Raw genomic sequence first — 21,669 nt, 5'->3', positions numbered from 1 at the left:
AGAGCTACAGCTGCTGGCCTACGCCACAGCCACAGCAACACAGGATCCAAGCTGCATCTGTGACCTACACCACAGCTCACAGTAACGCCAGATCCTTAACCCACTGAGCAAGGCCAGGGATCAAACCTGCAAACCTCATGGTTCCTAGTCGGATTCATTTCTGCTGCAGCACGACGGGAACTCTGAGACACTCTTACCTAGTGCCTGCTAAGCACACGAGCTCAGTATTCAGCTCATTGTGCAGGGGAGTCAGAATAGGAAGGCAGAAAGGGGGGCCCTGGTCAAGCGAGGATGAAACTTCCAAGAGAGAAGTTCAGGGGATGCGGCAGAGGTGCCCAAAACTCCCTTCCCGCCAGGAAGAGAAGCTTGAACTTTATTCCTGGATGCTCCAAAAGGGGAGTGGATCAGGCAAGGAAGCAGTTTAAAATCCTGGGCTGCCAGCCAGTTTTAAAGGTTGTTTTGCTTAGGCCAAGGCGGGGCAGGAATTCTGTGCAGCCCTCACAGGATTAAGAAGCTGCTTGGAGTTGGGCCCAAGTAAAGAGCCACCTGTACCTGGCCTGGCCAAGTTGGCCAAGTCGTATTTGCTCACCAGATAACTTGCAATGACAATTAAAAATATTTTTTTTGTGTTGGTTTTTGTTTTTGCTTTTGGCCATGCCAAAGGCGTGCAGAGTTTCCCAGGCCAGGGATCGAACTTGTGTCACAACACTGACAATGCCCGATCCTTAACTGCTAGGCCACCAGAACATACCTGAAAAAAATGTTTCCTTTTTAAATTGGGGGAAAACTGACACTTTCTAAAAGATACACATCTTACACATCAAGCACAGATGAGAGGAGGCAACACACAGCTCAAATGTGGCCATTTCTAGCATCCCAGGGAATTCCCTCCTGTTCCCTCCTAGTTACCCACACTGTTTTGACCTATCATAAAGATTAGTTTCACCTGTTTTTGAGCATCATCTAAATGAAATAATATTCTTTGGTATCTGGCTTTTTGCACTCAGCATAATGAATTTGAGATCCATCATGTTTCTTTTAGCAATAATTTGTTCTTGTTCATTGCTGTGTAGTATTTCATTTATATGGATATCTCCCCAAATTGAATTATTCATTCTATTTTGGCTTTTATCTTTTTTTTTCTTAAGGGCCACACCTGCAGCATATGGAAGTTCCCAAGCTAGGGGTTGAATCGAAGCTGTAGCTGGGGGCCTATGCCATAGCCACAACAACACGGGATCTGAGCCATGTCTGTGAACTACACTACTGCTCACAGCAACACTGGATCCTTAACCCACTGAGTGAGGCCAGGGATTGAATCTGCATCCTCATGGATCCTAGTCGGGTTTGTTACCGTTGAGCCACAATGGGAACCCCCTTCTGGCTTTTAAATTTTAAAAAATTAAGGTAGGAATTCCCCTTGTGGTGCAGTGGGTTAAGGATTCAGTGTTGTCACTGTAGTGGTCACTGCTGTGGTACAGTTTTGATCACTAGCCAGGGACTGCCACATGCTATGGGCGTGGCCAAAAAAAATCAAGGTATAACTTATACGCAGTAAAATTCACTCTCTTACATACATAGTTTGGTGGGTTTTGATGAATGCGGTTTGGTGTCTGCCACCACAATTAAAATATAGAACATTTTCATTCTGCCCTCCATGGATTATTTACAACTATTTCAGATTGTGTTGGGACTATGCCAGGAGTGGAACCATTAGGTTGTGGCATGTATATTTTCCACATAGTTCTCCAAAGTTGCTATACCAGCTTACCTTCTCTCACCAGCAGTGTCTGAGACTTTTGTTGCTCCATATTTTCATCAAAATTGATAAATGTTATTTCTTAACTAGAAAATGTGACTGTTTATAGCAAAGAGCTCTCGTAACTATCAAGTGGCTGAACCTACATGCTGTGATGGAGCAGAGCAGAGGTCCCAGCCCATTTTCTGACTCTCCTACACCAAAATACCTGATCTTAGTCTTAGTTTTTTTCTCAAGTTAGATTTTTTTTTTTGCTTTTTAGGGCTGCACCCTCAGCATATGGAGATTCCCAGGCTAGGGGTCCAATCAGAGCTACAGCTGCCGGCCTACACCAGAGCCACAGCAACGGAGGATCCAAGCCAGCTGAGTCTGCAACCTACACCACAGCTCAAGGCAGTGACGGATCCTTAACCCACTGATCGAGGCCGGGGATTGAACCCGCAACCTCATGGTTCCTATTGGATTCGTTTCTGCCGCACCACGATGGGAACTCCCTCAAGTCAGATTCTTAGAAAAGTTTAAGTGACTCTTGGGAGTTAACTAACTGTAAGTCACTGGCTTGAATCTGTCCAGTGACAACAGTTCACAACCATCTAGAAATTTAGATTTCTAAAAAGTCTTTAATCCCCAGAATTGAACACAGAGGCACCCTATTTTCCAGAAGCAATAAAACTGCTGGTGCAGAAATGAAGGATTGTTTATACAAGGAGGTCTATAGCCACATGGAATCTGGAAACAATCAGGAGAGGGAAGTTGAGTAATGGTGGGGGACTTGCTGTGCTGCAGCCTTGAAATTCATGCCTTGAGAGAATGTTGGATGATGTGAAGTTATTCATTCCATTGTTCAAAGAAGACGGTTATGGGACAGAAGGTAAGAAGCATTCCCACCCAACCCACACGGGAGTTTGTGTGGGTGCCAAGCAGTGCTGCTGGGACAGCCTCCGCCCCACCCGGCCCACACCAGCACGCACACCCCTGGAAGGGGCAGTGATGCAGCTGCCAGTCTCTGAGTCAGCGGGGCCTGGGGCAGCGGGAAGGGAAGAGGCCTCACGTGGCTGGGCCTGAGCTGCCTCGTGGGGCCTCCCGGCTCTCAGCCTTGCAGGAAGAGCAGCGTTTGAAAGGACGAATCACACAGTGCCTCGCCTTCCTGGAGCCCAGCCAAGACGTGGAGCCTGGGGCTCCCTGCGGGGAGGGCTCGGGGAGGGGGCGCCTCCTGGGTTGGGATTGGGCATACCTAGGATGGCGTCCATCCAGCCACGTGGGAAGGAAGCTCCCAAGGTTGGATTAGAGTGGGTAAACTAGGCTGGGGTTATGGCTTCTGGGAGCTGGGGGTGGGGGCTGGCGCAGTCTCTGGTGACTCTGAGGGGATGGGGGTGGGGGGAGCATGGAGAAGGGGGTACAAAAGGAAGGGGATGAAACAGGCTGAAATTTAAGGACCTGCACCCCTCCCTCAGCACATGCGTAACATCAGGAAAATTACTTGATCTCAGTGCCTCAACTTCCTCATCTGAAAAATGGGGATAGTGAAGCCACTCCTTCAAAGGCTATTGATTGGAGCAAATGAATTGGTGTATATAAATCACAAAGAACAGGGCCTGCTTCACATCAAGGGTTATCCAAGTCTGCTGTGGCTGTTATTACTTAGAACCAATGAGGGGATTACAAGACCACACAGGTGAAAAGGATAAACCTGAAAACATTAAAAGAAAGGAGCCAACCTGAGGGTTTGGGCCCTTTCTGCACATGGACATGCCCTTGGGTGACAGGTTACAAGGAAAAAGCCCAGTTGCTGTGTGTAGGAGACAGGAGGCCTACTGCACCAGAGTTAGCAGTTTGGAGGCTGTGGATGGGGGTTGGTGGAGACAGAGGAGGAAGCTGATTGGTGGTCCACATAGGGCAAGCCTGAGGGTGCCCCAGGGAGGTGGAGAGGTCAAGGCTTGCCCTACGTCTGTCTCTTTTATTCTAGGGCAACCATACTACTCAACCTCGGCCCATCTGGACTCTCAGTAAAGCAGATCCTTTCTTAGTTTCCTCCTCTACAGTTTGAGAAATGGCTAGATGTTCTTTTCTGGCTTTCTTTCTTTGGGCCACAGCATGCAGAAGTTCCCAGCCCAGGGATTGAACCCATACCACAGCAGCGACCTGAGCCGCTGCAGTAACAATACCAGATCCTTAATCCAATGTGCCACAAGAGAACTCCTGGTTAGATATGGAAGTTTCCAGGCCAGGGATTGAATCAGAGATACAGGCTGCAACCTATGCCGCAGCTGCAGCGACACCAGGTTCTCAACCCACTGTGCCACAGTGGGAACTCCATTCTTATCAGTCTTATCAGACATTCAAAATATCCACTGCCTGGGGCTGGCAGATTCCATCTAATTTCCCTCCCTCATCCAGAAGTAAGGGGTGGCTTAACCCATCTGCCTGAGGTCTCCAAGGTTTGTGAAGAGCATCAAGAAGGGTTTCCAGCTGTAAAAAACCATCGGGGCTATCTTGAGCAAGTGAGCTCCCTGACCCTGGAGGTGTGTAAGTGGCACCTGAGGGTTGGTCCTGATGTCTGGGAGAAGTAGTGGAGCTTCCCATCATGGGGGCCAGGCTGCCCATCAGTGACTCGGGCCCATGCAGTGGCTTGGGTGGATGGGGGGAAGGAGCCTACTGTCTAAATTGAGTCAGTATCAGTCACCATGTGCATTCGGGTTGTGGGCATCAAGGGGGAGTGGAAGAGGCCAACACTGTGGGGCAGGTCTCACCCTGACATGGGGTAGAGAACAATGGAGGCTGGGAGTGTGCAGAAGGGGCCAATATGAGGGGCTTCAGGCAGAACCCCCAACTCAGAGGACCACTGAGAAGAGCAGAGCTGGGGAGTGGGGCAATGGGCACCTCTGCCCACAGCCAGAGGAGGGGGAGGGGACACAACAGAAAGGTGTGGCCCTTGGTCCCATCTAGGCAGGCAGGCCAGGCCTCAAATCCAGCCAGCTGCTTCTTTCAAGCTCCTGTATTTTTTGGTAGCACTTTGTTTAATTTTACTTTTCTCCCTGCTTTGTTTCTCTCTCTCTCTCTCTCTCTCTCTCTCTCTCTCACACACACACACACACACACACACACACACACACTCTGCTCACAGACCCCTCTTCACTTATTGTGTGCCTGGCCCCGCCACAATCTCTAGGGTAACTGCTATAAAAGCCTGGCACACGCGAACATGCACATACCAGGAAGCAGAAGGTCTGCCTGTCCACCCCCGCCTCCTCCTGAGCTGCCATCAGACCAGAAGTCCCCGCCTGCTTTCCAGTGCTGACCCAGGCCTCTCTGACTCCTCCTATCCTGCCTCTGCATTAGTCTTTGTCAACATCGAGTGATTTACGGAATGCTTACTGTGTGTCAGGCTCCACTCTGACCACTTCGCACGCTGCCTCACTTAACTCACTCGAGGTAGGCTGCATGTAGCAGAAACCCCACAGACAGCGGTTTAACAAAATAAACATGTGCTCCTCACTCACCAAGAAGTCCCGGCAGCATCCTGGGGAACCCAGGCTCCTTCCTGCCTCACTGTCCTCAGCACATTGCTTTTGACTTTGGGGGTACAAGTTGGCTGAAGGCTGCCGAAAATTGGGACTGGAACCCATCTACCCCACTTATTAGGACACCACCTCCATCTGGATCCCCCACTGACCACCAGAGTAGCAGCTCAGGCCAGCTTCTCACTGCTGTCCCCTCCATGTACCTCACATGTAGCATGGGACCTGGAGTGGACTCACTGCCAGAGGAGTGGACAGAGGCCGGAATACTTTGTTCCAGATGCCAGGTGGCCCCCAGCAACCAGTGCCCTCTGCCAGCTCTTTGCTATAATCAGCTGGCAGACACAGATCCTGACTGAGAGTGATAGGGACCAGGGACCAGGAACTGAGCCAGCATCATCGCAGCCTCGTGGCTGAGGCCCCTCCACTTACAAATGTGTTTATTTATTGGTCCTGTGGTCCAAAATGCCCATACGCCCCAGCCAGCTCCCAGGCCACCTCTTCTAGCCTCCCTTCACGGCCCCTATGCCCAGGTCCTACAGCCAAAGGGGCCCAGACTGCATTACAGGGTCCCTGCCTGGGCTCCCCTGCCCTACTCTTCATTTCTTCAGTCACCCAGGAGTGTTAGCACCAGGCCTGCCCTGTGCACGCCCCTCTAGAGTGAAACTGGGCCCCACAGCCAGGGTGTGCCCCATAGGAGACAGCAGCACCATGGGCAGACCCTCACCATGGGCATAAAAAGGGCAGTGGAATCCTAATAGGCAGTCCAGGAAGGAAGGCTTCCCCTCAGTTTGGTCTGAGCACATTGTGAAGGGATAATAAAGGGGAGGAAAGGGCAGGCCACACCTAGGGAACAGCAAGTGTGGGGCTCTGAGGCACAGAACACCTCTGGGGAGGTTGCAGCAGTTCACATGCCAGGAGGTAAAAGGATTATGTGCGGAGAGGTGGGGGTGGGGGCCAGGCAGGCAATGAGGCCCAGGCAAGTCTGGCAGGGCCCCAAACACCTCCAACCCAAGCCTCCAGTTGGGAAGTGCCTGCAGTGCCCCTTTCAGACTTAAGGTATAAGTCCCTTTGCTGGTGTTTTTATGTTTTTGGCCATGCCTGAGGCATGCATAAGTTCCCAGAGCCAGGGGTGGAACATGGACCACAGCTGTAACCAGAGCCAAAGCAGTGACAATGCCTGATCCTTAACCCACTGAGCCACAAGGGAACTCCCTTTCACTGTACTTTAGATGGCCTCCCTCAAAGAGGGGACAAGGGAAGAGCTTGTTAGAGGTGGGAGTGTAAAAGGAAAAACTAATCAGCCTACTAACCGCTATGGGGCTTCACTGGGGCTCGAAAAAGTGACTGACCTGCCAAGGATACATAGCTTGTGACAGCATTGGGATCAGAGTTTTAATTGTCCCACTTCATACGGAGCCCTAGTCTTAACCCACCGCAGGAACCTAGAACCCAGAAGGCCCCTCCAACCCAATTTCCTAATATGCATATTTCCTCCCAAGTCTTCATTCCCGGGGGTAAAGCCCAGCAACGTGAATTTTAACGGGCGGCCCGCCTGTGATTTCCAGGGACACTGGCCAATTTGAGAACCCGTCCCCGCACCTTCACATCCACCCCTCTTCCGGAGGATCCACGCGTCGGGTCGCAGCGCCCCCTTGAGGCCGCCTTGGGAAATGGCCTGGGACTCGGCTGGTCCGGGCTTGGAGGGGGAACACTGCGTACCCAGTCAGCTAGTGACCAGCCTGGGCCGCACCGTGAACTCTGAGCGAGGGGCTTCTGGCCAGACTGTGAAAGCCGCCCACGCCCGAGATCCAAGCGCCAGACGGCGGCCTACGCCTTTGGCCCGGAGCTCAGCTTGGGACCTAAGGTCCCGCCCACCCTAAGAGCGTCACGCTCGGGCGCGCGCCCGCTACAGGCGAGCGCTGGCGCCCAGGGGCCACGTAGCCGCCATTGCTCCCCCGTAGCTGAGGTAAGTGTCCTGTTGGTGGGAGTTCGCGGGCACGGAAGTAAAGGTGAGCACCACGCCTCGAGGACAGCCGCCCGGGGTTGCAAAGCACACTCAGTCCGGAGCGCTCCCCTTAGGCATGGCTAACTGGGGAAAGCAACTACAACCCCCCAAATGCACTGCGCCTCAGGATTGCGCGAGGCACTGACGTAAAGGACCTTGGCCTTTATCATTTCTCTTTGGTGAGCGGCGGGGGGCGGGAGGGGGTGTCGGTGAATGCGGTGGCGAAGGCTGATGACGTATTCTTGCGGATAGAGGGTCAGCCGAGGTCAGCGCCAGGTCTGCGGGACCCAGTTTTACCAATTTAAACTGACGATCTGTTTATCTTTAGCTACAGATGTCTGCTTACTGTCTACCACCGCTTTTCAATCCTGGGCTGGTCACTGAGTTACTATTATTATTACTATTTTATTATTTCGTGATCTTTAATTTTTTATGATCACACTTCCGGTGTATGAAAACTCCCTGGCTAGGGATGAATCTGAGCCGCAGCTGCAACTTATACCGCTGTAGCGGTAGCGCAGGGTCCTTTAACCTACTGTGCTGGGCCGAAGATCGGACCTGCTCCTCTGCAGCCACTGGAGCCCTCTGCAGTTGGATGCTTAACCCATGCCACAGTGGAAGCTTCTTGTGATCTTTTGACATGATCTCAAGCTTATAGATAATTTCAATACTTTTTTTCTTTTGGCTGCCCCAAAGCTTTTGGAGTTTCCTGACCGTGATCAGATTGGAGTAGCAGTTTCAACTTACACAGCAGCTGTGGCAGTGCTGGATCCTTAAACCTACTGAGCTGGGGGCTGGGATGCAACCTGTGTCCTAGTGCTGCAGGGATGCTGTGGATCCCATTGTGCCACAGGGGGAACTCCTCAAGACTCTTCTTAAGAAAAGAACTTCCACATATGCTTATTCAGTTAAGTTAGTTGCAGATATGATGCCCCTTTACCTCTGTATTTAGAGGCACTTCACTGTATTTTCTAAAAACAAGGGTGTTCTCTTACATTCAAAATCAGTAACATTGATCAGGACTATTATTGAACCTGTAATCCATTGTTTAATGCCTCCAGTTGTCCTATAATAATGCCCTATATTGAAACTGCTCTGTTTTCCACCTGGGATCCCATCCATCCCAAACTGCAGCCCAGCGTGCAGTTTGACTGTCCTATCTTCTTGGCCTCCTTCGGTCTGGAGCAGCTCCCCAGTGTCCCTTGACTCTGATGACTGACAGTTTTGAAGATTCCTGGTCAGTTGTATGTAAAATTGGGTTTGGGGTTGTCTAAGAGTTCTTTGCAATACCCTGTTGTGGGCAGAGGTGGTGCTTGTTCAGGGGCTGGGCATGTATCTTGGGCGAATATAGAGGAGCAGTGATCAGCCTCCAGACACGTTCCCAGACCTAGCTTAGCCAGACCCTTTCTGTGATTGCTTCCCCTGCTGAGGTTTCATGCTTGTCTCACTGAGGTCTCTGGCTTCCTTGCAGTGTCCCTCCCAGAGCCATGGTCCACGCCTTCCTCATTCACACCTTGCGGGCCCCGAAAGCTGAGGAGGGCCTCTGCCGAGTGCTCTACTCCTGTGTTTTTGGTGCCGAGGAGTCACCTGATGACCTACATCCACACGGTGCTGAGAGGGACAGGCTCCTCCGAAAGGAACAGATTTTGGCTGTGGCCAGGTAACCACACAGTAAGGCCCCACCCCAGGCCTTCGTTGAACACACACCAATCGTGATAGGTTTTCTGGGGGGGAAAAGAAAAACAGGAGGACTAAGAAGCAGAGAGAAAGTTTTAAAGTAGCACTTTCAAAGAGTCATCCATTAAGTTTCGGTCATGGCGCAGCAGAAACAAATCTGTCTAGGAACCATGAGGTTGTGGGTTCGATCCCTGGCCTCACTCGTGGGTTAAGGATCCGGCGTTGCCATGAGCTGTGGTGTAGGTTGCAGAGGTGGCTTGGATCTGGTGTTGCTGTGGCTCTGGTCAGCAGCAACAGCTCTGATTAGACCCCTGGCCTGAGAACCTCCATATGCCATGAGTACGGCCCTAAAAAGACAAAAGACCAAAAAAACCCAAAGTTGAGTCTTCCACAATTGTTCACAAGTATTACATGAAAAAGGGTTAAAGAAATAATAATGCTATTATCATCATAGATAGCATTTATTGAGCCTGTATATGCTATGCATTCATGTTCTCAGCACTTCATGTATATGAACTCAATTTATCTTTGAAACAGTGTTTTGAGAATGGTACATTATCCCCACCTTACAAGGTGTGTGAACTGAACTACAGAGAGTTTAACCTGCCCAAGGTTAATGTAGCTAGAAAATGAAAGAGCTGGGATTCGAGTGTTGGCAGTACAGATTAAATATGCTTTGTAGGGCAGGACTTTTCTGGGCCCTTAGGGTGCCTTTAAGCCTTATGAATCTCTTAAGGAAGAGAGAGAATGTGGTATATGGGAATCTGTGCCAAGAGCCTCCCAAAAGCCTGGGACCCACTGAGCACAGTTGGGAAACATGTTCCAGGTGGCATAGCTGGTGTTAGACCTTCCCATCCCAGACCCAAACCCAAACCGAACCAGCAGATGCCAGAATCTCCTGGCCCTCTCTGTTCTGGGCGGGGGGTTATCACTGCAGGGCAGCCCTACATATGGCCCAAATTGGAAGGTGATTCATGAGAGATCAGAGAGTGATTTCAAAAGCCTGGATGGGGAGTTCCTGTCGTGGCGCAGTGGTTAACGAGTCCGACTAGGAACCATGAGGTTGCGGGTTCGGTCCCTGCCCTTGTTCAGTGGGCTAAGGATCTGGTGTTGCCGTGAGCTGTGGTGTAGGTCGCAGACGCGGCTCGGATCCTGCGTTGCTATGGCTCTGGCATAGGCCAGCGGCTACAGCTCCGATTAGACCCCTAGCCTGGGAACCTCCATATGCCGCAGGAGCGGCGCGGCCCAAGAAATAGCAAAAAGACAAAAAGACAAAAAAAAAAAAAAAAAAGCCTGAATGGGAGTTCCCATTGTGGCTCAGACGTTAATGAACCCGACTAGTATCCATGAGGACATGGGTCCGATCCTGGCCTCACTCAGTGGGTTAAGGATCCAGGGTTGCTGCGAGCTGTGGTATAGGTTGCACACATGGCTTGGATCCCACCTTGCTATGGCTGTGGTGTAGGCTGGCAGATATAGCTCCAGTTTGACCCCTACCCTGGGAACCTCCGTATGCTGAGGGTTTGGTCCTAAAAAGACAAAAACAAAAACAAACAAACAAAAATCCCCAAAATTGAAAGCCTGGATGTCCAAATGGAAGACTTTTCTTTCTTTTCTCTCTCTTTCTTTTTACTTTGTAGGGCTGCACCCTCAGCATGTGGAGGTTCCCAGGCTAGGGGTCGAATCAGAGTTACAGCTGCCACCCTATGCCATAGCCATAGCAGTGCAGGATCCAAGCCTCATCTGTAACCTAACACCACAGCTCAGGGCAACATCGGATCCTTAACCTGCTGAGCAAGGCCAGGGATCAGACCCACAACTTCATGGTTACTAGTTGGATTTGTTTCCACTGCACCACAATAGGAACTCTGGTTTTTCTTTTTTATTTACAGAGAGCTGCGAGATGGGATGAGGGTGGAGAGGTTGGATGTGGCTTTTACTCTGCTTCTTATCTCTTACTGAAATATTGAAGAGGCCTCTGTGAAGCAGTATGTAGAAGCAGGATCTTCTTCTGCCAGTGCCCTTTCCCAGCCCAGGGAGCAGTTTTCAAAACTTGCCTTCTCAGGGATCAAACCCCAAACCTCATGGTTCCTAGTTAGATTTGTTTCTGCTGCGCCACGACGGGAACTCCAGGTCATTTAGTTTTTTGGGGCTTAGTTTCTACATCTAGTTATGGGGACAATGGCAGCTCCCAACTCCAGGGGTAATCCTGAGGATGACAGAAATCAGTGACCCACCTATTCTTCTCCGCAGGCAGGTGGAGTCCATGTGCCAGCTGCAAAAATTCAGGGCCTGGAGGCTGGTGCCTGGATTCCCATTGGGCTCTTGTTCCCAGCTCTGTGGCTCTGGGCAGGCCATGTAATTTTTTTTTTTTTTTTTTGTCTTTTTAGGGCTGCACCTGCGGCATGTGGAGGTTCCCAGGCTAAGGATCTAATTGGAGTTGTAGCTGCTGGCCTACACCACAGCCACAGCCACACCAGGTCTGAGCCACATCTGCAACCTATACCACAGTTCATGGCAACTCCAGATCCGTAACCCACTGAGTGAGGCCAGGGATCAAACCCCAAACCTCATGGTTCCTAGTTAGATTTGTTTCTGCTGCGCCACGACGGGAACTCCAGGTCATTTAGTTTTTTGGGGCTTAGTTTCTACATCTAGTTATGGGGACAATGGCAGCTCCCAACTCCAGGGGTAATCCTGAGGATGACAGAAATCAGTGACCCACCTATTCTTCTCCGCAGGCAGGTGGAGTCCATGTGCCAGCTGCAACAGCAGGCATGTGGCCGGCCCTCTGTGGACCTGCAGCCCCAGTCTTCAGATGAACCGGTGCCCCTACATGAGGCCCCATGTGGAGCCTTCTGCCTGGCGGCAGGGGACCCTTTCCAGGAGCCTCGGACAGTGGTGTGGCTAGGGGTGCTCTCATTAGGCTTTGCCCTGGTGCTAGATGCCCACGAGAACCTGCTGCTGGCAGAGAGCACACTCCGACTGCTGGCACGCCTTCTCTTTGACCACCTCCGGCTGCTGGTCCCTGGTGCCAACCTCCTGCTGCGTGCTGACCGCATCGAGGGCATCCTTGCCCGCTTCCTGCCCCATGGTCAGCTGCTCTTCCTCAATGACCAGTTTGTCCAGGGTCTGGAGAAGGAATTCAGTGCTGCCTGTCCCCGCTGACCCCTTCCTGGGCTGGGACTTCCCACCAGGGCAAGGAGGGAAGACGGGAATGGACGGACACACAACTAGGTAGAGGTTGGCACCCACCTCCTTCCCAGCCTGTGCCCAGCTTTGGAGTGCTGCTGCATGTAGGACAAATGGATGGGACAAGCTGGCAGAAAAGGGGGCCGGGGAGAGGCTGGAGGGGAGGAGTCACAGAACATCCTGTGCCTAGAGCTGCCTCGCGACTTACTCAGACTGCCGCAGCGGGCCATCCCTGCTCGTCCTTGACCCCACACTCTCCCATCCCTGCCGGCCAACCCCCAGCAATCTGCCAGCCACTAATGCTGGGGCAGTAAGGAGTGGCCACTTGGAACTCAGCCCACTTTCTTCTTCCAACCCGTCGTCATTGTAGCACAAAAGGCATCTCAGATTTCTAGGGTTAGGGAGATGGCCTCTGCCTTTGCACCTACTTAGGCACCATCATTAAAGATTTTTATTTTTTATTTTATTTTTTGTCTTTAGGGCCACACTCGCAGCATATGGAGGTTCCCAGGCTAGGGTCAAATTGGAGCAGTAGCTGATGGCCTACACCACAGACACAGCAACTCCAGATCTGCACTATGTCTGTGACCCACACCACAGCTCATGGCAATGCCAGATCCTTAACCCACTGAGTGAGGCCAGGGATTGAACCTGCACCCTCATTGTTGCTAGTCAGATTCGTTTCCGCTGAAGCACGACAGGAACTCCATCATTAAGGATTTTGTTGGTGAAGGTCTGCTTGGTGTCCAGCCCCACCACGGTTCACAAAGATGTTAACGTTCAGCAGAAGGGCTCCATAGCCCCTTTTGGGCCCAGCCCACGCCCACCGGCAGCCTTGAGATAATCATGGGCTTACTTTATCTAGGGGGAGAGAAAGCGGTGTCAGGTGTGTGTAAGAGGTCCAGTGCTGTCATTCTCATTTGGAATTAAAAGCCTCAAGTCTGTGATTTCACCCTCCATTTCTGTCAGTTTGATGAATGCACATGTGCTCATGTGAGAAAGTGCCTCTTTGTATGGCCCTGAGCTGGATGTCAGCCTGGTCAGGTATGACCCCAAGAAGCTGCTGCTTCTTCTTTTTTTTTTTTTTTTTTTGTCTTTTTGCCATTTCTTGGGCCGCTCCCGCAGCATATGGAGGTTCCCAGGCTAGGGGTCAAATTGGAGCTGTAGTGGCCAGCCTATGCCAGAGGCACAGCAGCGCGGGATCCGAGCCACGTCTGCAACCTACACCACAGCTCACAGCAACGCCGGATCCTTGACCCACTGAACAAGGGCAGGGATCGAACCCGCAGCCTCAGGGTTCCTAGTCGGATTCGTTAACCACTGCACCACGATGGGAACTCCTCCACGACAACTTCTTAGGCTTACTTTATACCTTCATTGAGCCTACCTTGGATCTGACACTCTGCTAGGTGCTATACAGGGTACAAGGCGACTTGCTAGGATTTTAATTGGGGTTGCAGTGAATAGATGCAGATGAAGTTGGGAAGAAATGACACCTTGACAGTATTGAGTCTTTTATCCATGAACAGGGAATATTTCGCCACTTACTTAGTTCTTCTTTGATTTCTTTTCTTTTTCTTTTTTGGGCTATGCCTATGGCATACAGAAGTTCCTGGCCAAGGATTGAACCCGTGCCACATCTGTAACCAGAGCCAGAGCAGTGACAATTGTAGATCCCTAACTCACTGAGCCATGAGGGAACTCCTTTGATTTCTTTCATCAGAGGTTTTTTTTTTTTTTTTTTTTTTGGCCGTACCCATGGCATATGGAAGTTCCTGGACCAGGGATCAAATCTGATTCGTAGCTGTGACCTATGCCACAGCTGCAGCAATGCTGGATCCTTAACCCACTGTGCTACAGTGGGAAGTCCTATATCTTGTTAGCTTTATACCTAAGTATTTCATTTTGGGGATGTTAATGTAAATGGTAGTTTTTTTGGGGGGTCTTTTAGGGCCACACCTGCAGCATATGGAAGTTCCCAGGCTAGGGCTCCAATCAGAGCTTTAGCTGCCAGGCTATGCCACAGCCACAGCAACACCAGGTCCAAGCTGTGTCTTCAACCTACACCACAGCTCACAGCAATGCTGGATCCTTAAGTCACTGAATGAGGCCAGGGATCGAACCTGTGTCCTCATGGATGCTAGTTGGATTTGTTACTGCTGAGCCACAGCAGGACCTCTGGTAATGTATTTTTAAAATTATTATTGAAGTATAGTTGATGTGCAATGGGATAGTTTCTGATTCAGTTGTATGTATATATACATACTCTTTTTCAAATCTTTTCTGTTGTGGTTTATTACAGATATTGAATATAGTTCTCTGTGCTATACAGTAGGATCTTGCTGTTTATCTATTTTATATATAGTAGTTTGTATTTGCTAATCCCAAACTCCTGATTTATCCCTCCCCCACCCCCTTCCCCTTTGGTAACCATAAGTTTGTTCTCTGTGAGTCTGTTTCTGTTTTATAAATAAGTTCATTTGTGTCATACTTTAGATTCCACATGTAAGTGATAACATATGGTATTTGTCTTTCTTTTTCTGGCTACTTCATTTTGTATGATAATCCGTACATGCAATCAACTATAATGGAAAAAATAAAAATCATGAAATTAAAAAAATAAAAATAAAAGCTATGGAATTCTAAAGGAAAGGCAAATAAAATCTGTAGGTCCTTTTGTGCTGCTGCAAATGGCATTATTTCATTCTTGTTTTATGGCTGAGTAGTATTCCATTGGGTATATATATACTACATCATTTTTATTTTTGGCCATGCCTACAGCATAAGGAATTTCCCGGGCCAGGGATCAAACCCGTGCCACAGCAGTGTCAATGCCAGATCCTTAACGTGCTGTGCCCCAAGGGAATGCCTGTGGTAATGTGTTTTTTAATTCTAAATTCCACTTGGTCATTGTTGGTACAGAGGAAAGTGAATGACTTGAATATTAACCTTATATCCTGTAACCTTGCTCTGATTGTTTGTTAGTTCCAAGAGTTTTTGGTTGATTCTTTCAAATTTTCTATAGACAGTCATGTCATCTACAGAGTTTTATTTCTTCCTTTCCAATTTACTTACCATTGTATTTCTTTTCCTTGTTTTATTGCATTAATTAGGACTTTCAGTACAATGTTGAAAAGGAGTGGTGTGATGAGACATCCTTGCCTTGTTCTTTTTTTTCTTTTGGCTGCACCCATGGCATATGGAAGTTCCCAGGCCAAGGATTGAATATGAACTGGAGCTGTGACATCTGGACATCTGAAGCAATGCTGGATCCTTAACCCGCTGTGCTGGGCGGAACCAGCACCTCCACAGAAACAAGCTGGGTTATTAACCCACTGCACCACAGGGGGAACTCCATCCTTGCCTTGCTCTTGATCTTAGTGAGAAAGTTTCAAGTTTCTCCCCATTAAGTATGATGTTGTTTACAGGTTTTTGTAGATGTTCTTTATCAGGTTGAGGAAGTTCCTTTTTTTTTTTTTAATCTTTTTTTTTTTTTTTTTGTTTTTTTGGGCTGCACCCACAGCATATGGAGCTTCCCAGGCTAGGGGTCTAATCAGAGCTGTAGCTGCTGGCCTATGCCAGAGCCACAGCAAATCAGGATCTGAGCCGCGTCTTCGACCTACACCACAGCTCACAGCAACACCAGATCCTTAACCCACTGAGCAAGGCCAGGGATCGAACCCGCAACCTCATGGTTCCTAGCCGGATTCACTAACCACTGAGCCATGACAGGAACTTTCAGGAAGTTCCTTTCTATTTCTAGTTTGCTGAGAGTTTTTATCATGAATGGGTGTTGGATTTTGTCAATTACTTTTCCTGTATCTATTGATATGATCATGTGATTTTTCTTCTTCAGTCTGTTGATGTGATGTAGTAAGTAATTTTCAAATGTTGAACCAGCTCTGCATACCTGGGATAAATCTCACTTGGTGATGCTATATGATTCTTTATGCACTGTTGGATTCTATTTGCTAATATTTTGTTGAGGATTTTTCCATCTATGTTTGTGAGTGATACTGATCTGCAGTTTTCTTATATGCCTTTGATTTTGGTAAATGGGAATGCTGGCCTCTTGGATCGAGTTGGGACATGTTTCCTTTGCTTCTTTATCTTCAGGAAAAGATTTTAGCAAATTGGTATATTTTCTTCCCTAAATGTTTGGTCAACTACCAGCGAACCCATTTAGGCCAGGCTTGAATTTTTTAAATGTTTATTTTTTTATTTTTTTTTTTTTTTTTTTTTTTTTTTTTTTTTTTTTTTTTGTCTTTTTGCTATTTCTTTGGGCCGCTCCCGCGGCATATGGAGGTTCCCAGGCTAGGGGTCGAATCGGAGCTGTAGCCACTAGCCTACGCCAGAGCCACAGCAACTCGGGATCCGAGCCGCGTCTGCAACCTACACCACAGCTCACGGCAACTCCGGATCGTTAACTCACTGAGCAAGGGCAGGGACCGAACCCGCAACCTCATGGTTCCTAGTCGGATTCGTTAACCACTGCGCCACGACGGGAACTCCTGTTTATTTTTTTTAAATTAAATTTTATTTTCGAAGTAGCTGACATAGTTTAGAAATTAAAATGATAAAAAACATTTTTACTGAAAAGCTTGGTCTTGCCTCTGTCCTCATCCACCCTGTTCCCCCCTCCCCATGCCCTGATGGATAATAGCTTTCTGGTTTCCTACATCTTTCTATCTTTATACAAATACAAGCAAGTATGAACATGTATTTTTATTTTACCTTCTGCTCACATTGTTTTCTTACATAATAGGCTGCCTACTATATATAGAGTTCTGGACTTGTTTGTTTTACTTAGCAGTGTATCCTGGAGATCTTTTTATAGCAGTACATAGCATTCCATTTTTTTTTTATTCTTATCCATTGCATAGCTATATTATAGTTCATTTAGCAAACCAAAAAGCTACTGTGAAATAGCTCACATTTACAAAAAGGTGCTTAGAACTATATAATGAGTATTTAAGAACCAGCATCTAAGAAAAAAACAAACAAACCAGCATTAACTCATTAATTTCTGCTTTTATTTTCATTAAGTCATTCCTTCTGTTTTTATTTGGTTTATCTATATAACTCTTCAAGGGTGCTTATTCTTCTGTTTTTAATCTTTTTAAAAAAATTGGCATTAGTGTTTAAATGATGAATTTTCCTCTGACTATTGCTTTGGCTATATCCTATAGGTTCTGATATGTAGTGTTTTCACTATTGATATTTTCTAGAAAATATGCAGTTTCTTTTTTTTTTTCTTTTTGATTTCCTATTTCTGTAAAACTTCCTTTTCTTTTTTTTTGGCCATTCCCAAGGCATGCAGAAATTCCTGGGCTCGAACCCATGCCACAGCAGTGACAATGCTGGATCCTTAACCACTGGGCCACCAGGGAACTCTGTAAAACTTTTTAAGAACAATGTCCCTGAGTTCTTGTATGTTCAGAAACATTTTCTGGAGCTGTATACTTGCTCTTTTTTGCCTGGGTGCCCCGAAGATTCTTTATTTTCTAATAATATTACTAGAATATATCTTTTAGTATAAACATGGTATTTTTTTTCCAAACATAGATTGAAATCCTTTTTGTATTTCAGAAACATTTTCCTGAAATATATATATATTTTCCTGAAATATATATATATATATTTTTTTGCTTTTCAGGGCTGCACCTTCTGCATATGGAGTTTCCCAGGGTAGGGGTTGAATTAGAGCTACAGCTGCCGGCCTACACCACAGCCACAGCCACAGCAACACCAGATCCAACCTACACCACAGCTCTCTGCATCGCCAGATCCTTTTTTTTTTTTTTTTGTCTTTTGTTGTTGTTGTTGTTATTGTTGCTATCTCTTGGTTCTTGGGCCGCTCCCGCGGCATATGGAGGTTCCCAGGCTAGGGGTTGAATCGGAGCTGTAGCCACCAGCTTACGCCAGAGCCACAGCAACGTGGGATCCGAGCCGCGTCTGCAACCTACGCCACAGCTCACGGCAACGCCGGATCGTTAACCCACTGAGCAAGGGCAGGGACCGAAACCGCGACCTCATGGTTCCTAGTCGGATTCGTTAACCACTGCGCCACGACGGGAACTCCTGCATCGCCAGATCCTTAATCCACTGAGCAAGGCCAGGGAACGAACCTGCAACCTCATAGTTCCTAGTCGGATTCGTTTCCGTTGCATCACGACAAGAACTCCTGAATCATATTTTTAAACAGCCAATGTAGTTCATTGTTTTTGTTCCCATCAGGGATTCCAATTATGCACTACTTGGTCCTCCTTTGCCTGTCATCCATAGCTCTCTCCCCCCATAACCCAATCCTTTTAATTTGGCAGACCCCAGAAAGCACAGAAAAGGAAAAATCACTTCCTGAAGATGAATCTCTTATTTCAACAAGGCAGGAACTGCATCGCAATGGACCCACTGGAGTCAGTTTAGCTTAACCTAGGAGATAGCCTGCAGGCTACAGAGTTCATGAGGCTTACCTATATGACCCAGATCTCTGCTTTCTGGGTGGTTCTAAGTCTTCCATCCCTGTGGAGCTGGCCCATCCTTTAGTGTTCCAATCCCAGTTGCTTGAGCCCTCATCCTTCCTGAAGTGAGCCACTTGGTACTGCCCCAGCACATCACATGTGTCTCCTTGGCATCACTTGTTTTCTTTTCTTTTTCTTTTTTTTGGCTGCCCTCTGCATGTGGAGTTCCTGGGCCAGTTTGCTTAACCCACTGAGTGAGGCCAGGGATCTAACTAACCTGTGTCCCCACACTGGTTGAATTCTAGTTGGGTTATTAACCTGCTGATCCACAACAGGAACTCCTTCGCCACAGTTAAGGGTTTTTTATTTATTTATTTATTTATTTATTTAATTTTTATTTTTATGGCCGCACCTGTGGCATTCCCAGGCCAGGGGACAAATCAGAGCTGCAGCTGCAGCTTATACCAGGAGCCACAGCAACAGTGGATCCACGCTGCACCTGTGACCCATGCAGATCCTTAACCCACTGAGCGAGGCTAGGGATCTAAGCCATATCCACACAGAGACAATGTCTGGTCCTTAACCCACTGAGCCACAAGGGGAACTCCTTACCTTTTTTCCTCTTTCTTGGCCACCCAAGGAATATGGAGTTCCCAGGCCAGGGATCAGATCCGACCTGCTGTTGCAATATGTGCTGAAGCCGTGGGATCCTTTAACTTACCGCCCTGGGCAGGGAATTGAACCTGTGTCCTGGTACTGCAGAGGCACTGACTCCCATTTTGCCACAGTGGGAACTCCCTTAACCATTAAAAACATTTCTTTTTTTCTTTCTACAGCAGCCATTTTTTAAAGTGCACTTTAGTGGCATTAAGTATACTCACAAAATTGTATCTATTTTCAGAAGGTTTTCATCACTGGAAACGTACTCTGTACCCATTGAGCATTCCCTGTGCTCTGTGCTCTCTGGTCTTCAGCACCCTCATTTCTTTCCTGTTGATACTGAATGGTTTAGGGCTCTGCCCACCACGAACTTGGTTCTATGCCTACCTCTTGATGGCATAGCTGTGCCCAATTAAAAAAGAGAAAGAAAAAGACTATTCCAGGGCTCCATCTTGAGCAGCTCAAAGCACATATTCAATTCTGCTTTGAAATCACAAACTCTTATGGGACATGATTAAATTCTCAGGCAAGACTTCTTTCCCCACTAATATATATGGTAAGTTAAAGAGGACTACAAAGGAGTTCCCGTCGTAGTGCAGCAGAAACAAACCTGACTAGGAACCATGAAGTTGTGGTTCAATCCCTGGCTTCGCTCCATGGGTTAAGGATCCAGCGTTGCAGTGAGCTGTGGTATAGGTCCGATTCGACCCCTAGACTGGGAACCTCCATATGCCACAGGTGCACCTCTAAAAAGGAAAAAAAAAAAAAAAAAGACCACAGAAAAATATGTCCTTCCAGAGATGAATCATATATTTCCCTTAAGAGGCAGGTATTACTTTTTAACACCTTTCTTCACCCCACTCCCATTACATGTGTTTATTTATATGCTGCATAGTTTAATGTTTCTTTTTTCTTTTTCTTTCTTTTTTTTTTTTTTTTTTTTGTCTCTTTCTAAGACTGCACCTGCAACACATGGAGGTTCCCAAGCTAGGGGTCTAATCAGAGCTGTAGCCACCGGCCTATGCCAGAGCCACAGCAACACCAGATCCGAGCTGCCTTTGCAACCTATACCACAGCTCACGGCAACGCCAGATCCTTAACCCACTGAGCGAGGCCAGGGATCGAACCTGCAACCTCGTGGTTCCTAGTCGGATTCGTTAACCACTGAGGCACGATAGGAACTCCTAGTTTAATGTTTCTTTTGCCCATCAGATTATAACCTGCAGGGGGATTTATATTGTGGCTCTTATTTTCTACATTATACTTAACACCTGGCGCACATCTGGCATGTAGCAGCCACCTCATGTGTATTGGATGAATGAATACATGAATGAATAGGTGGTTTGTAGGAGACCCCTTGGGGACGGAGATTCTGCAGCATCACCGTGTAACAACTTTTTCTTTCTCCTGTGAAGCAGTGAGAAACAGTAGACTGTCTGTTGTCTCTCAAGGTTGGTACTGCCCAGGATCACAAGTCTTTCCCAGATGATAAGCTGCTTGTTACAGCAAAGGAAACATCATGTAGCATCTGCAAGTTTCTTGCTGCAAAGCCCCTGTATTCTGAAGTTAAACGGCCTTGCTTTCTACATTTCTATTCATGAGAAGGAGTGATCTTTCCCCTCAGTGTTCTGAAAGAGGTTAAAGTTATGATTGGCTGTTAGCACAGGCCTGTGATTTCTGCCCCTGGGAAAGGCGAGTAAAAAAGTGGTTGAGGAGTTCCCCCTGTGGCACAGTGGGTGGAGAATCCGACTGCAGTGTCTCAGGTTGCTGTGGAGGTGCAGGTTTGATCTCCTGCTCGACACAGTGTGTTGAGGGATCTGGTGATGCCACAGCCTTGGTGTGGGTTGAAGTTGTGGCTGGGGTTTATTCCTTGGCTCAGGAACTTCCATGTGCCATGGATGTGGCCATAAGAAAAAAAAAGAGAGAGGGAGTTCTGTTGTGGTGCAGCGGAAATGAATCCAACTAGTATCCTTGAGGATGTGGGTTCAATCCCCGGCCTCGCTTATTGGGTCAGGGATCCGGCATTGCCACGAGCTGTGTAGGTAACAGACTTGGCTCAGATCCTGCATTGCTATGGCTGTCGTGTAGGCTGGCAGCTACAGCTCTGATTGGACCCCTAGCCTGGGAACCTCCATATGCTTCTGGTCTGGCCCTAAAAAGGCGGGGCGGGGGGGGGGGAATGGGGAAAATAGTAAATCTATGGTGGAGAAACTGGTTGTTCACTTTGACTACTGGTGAATCCCTTTATCAAGTAGTCAAAGTGAACATCCCCAGTAATAAGCCCATCCTAGGCTGTCAGTTCCCAACAGAATTGGCAACTGACTGCAAAGTCAACTGAGCCCAGCTAAGATGAGAACTATCTAGCTAAGCCTGGCCCCAAATCATCAACCCACA

General features: G+C 48.1%; 1 protein-coding gene across 5 annotated transcripts; it reads left to right on the top strand.

Moving 5' to 3' along the window:
* Positions 2,397 to 13,113, top strand: AP5S1 (adaptor related protein complex 5 sigma 1 subunit). Of its 5 annotated transcripts, none has more exons than XM_021077709.1 (5): positions 2,397 to 2,630; positions 6,846 to 7,246; positions 8,420 to 8,522; positions 8,757 to 8,945; positions 11,704 to 13,113. In XM_021077709.1, the coding sequence occupies exons 3-5, from the start codon at positions 8,497 to 8,499 to the stop codon at positions 12,128 to 12,130; spliced, it is 642 nt and encodes a 213-aa protein (XP_020933368.1). In that variant the 5' UTR covers positions 2,397 to 2,630; positions 6,846 to 7,246; positions 8,420 to 8,496; the 3' UTR covers positions 12,131 to 13,113. The 5 variants fall into 5 exon arrangements, with proteins under 5 accessions (XP_020933368.1, XP_020933367.1, XP_020933369.1 ...); XM_021077708.1 differs by having other exon boundaries at positions 7,982 to 8,522; XM_021077710.1 differs by lacking the exon at positions 8,420 to 8,522 and having other exon boundaries at positions 2,400 to 2,630.

Source organism: Sus scrofa, chromosome 17 (genome assembly GCF_000003025.6).
Source record: "Sus scrofa isolate TJ Tabasco breed Duroc chromosome 17, Sscrofa11.1, whole genome shotgun sequence".
Classification (NCBI taxonomy): Eukaryota; Metazoa; Chordata; class Mammalia; order Artiodactyla; family Suidae; genus Sus; species Sus scrofa.
This window is presented reverse-complemented; position numbering and strand designations above follow the sequence as displayed.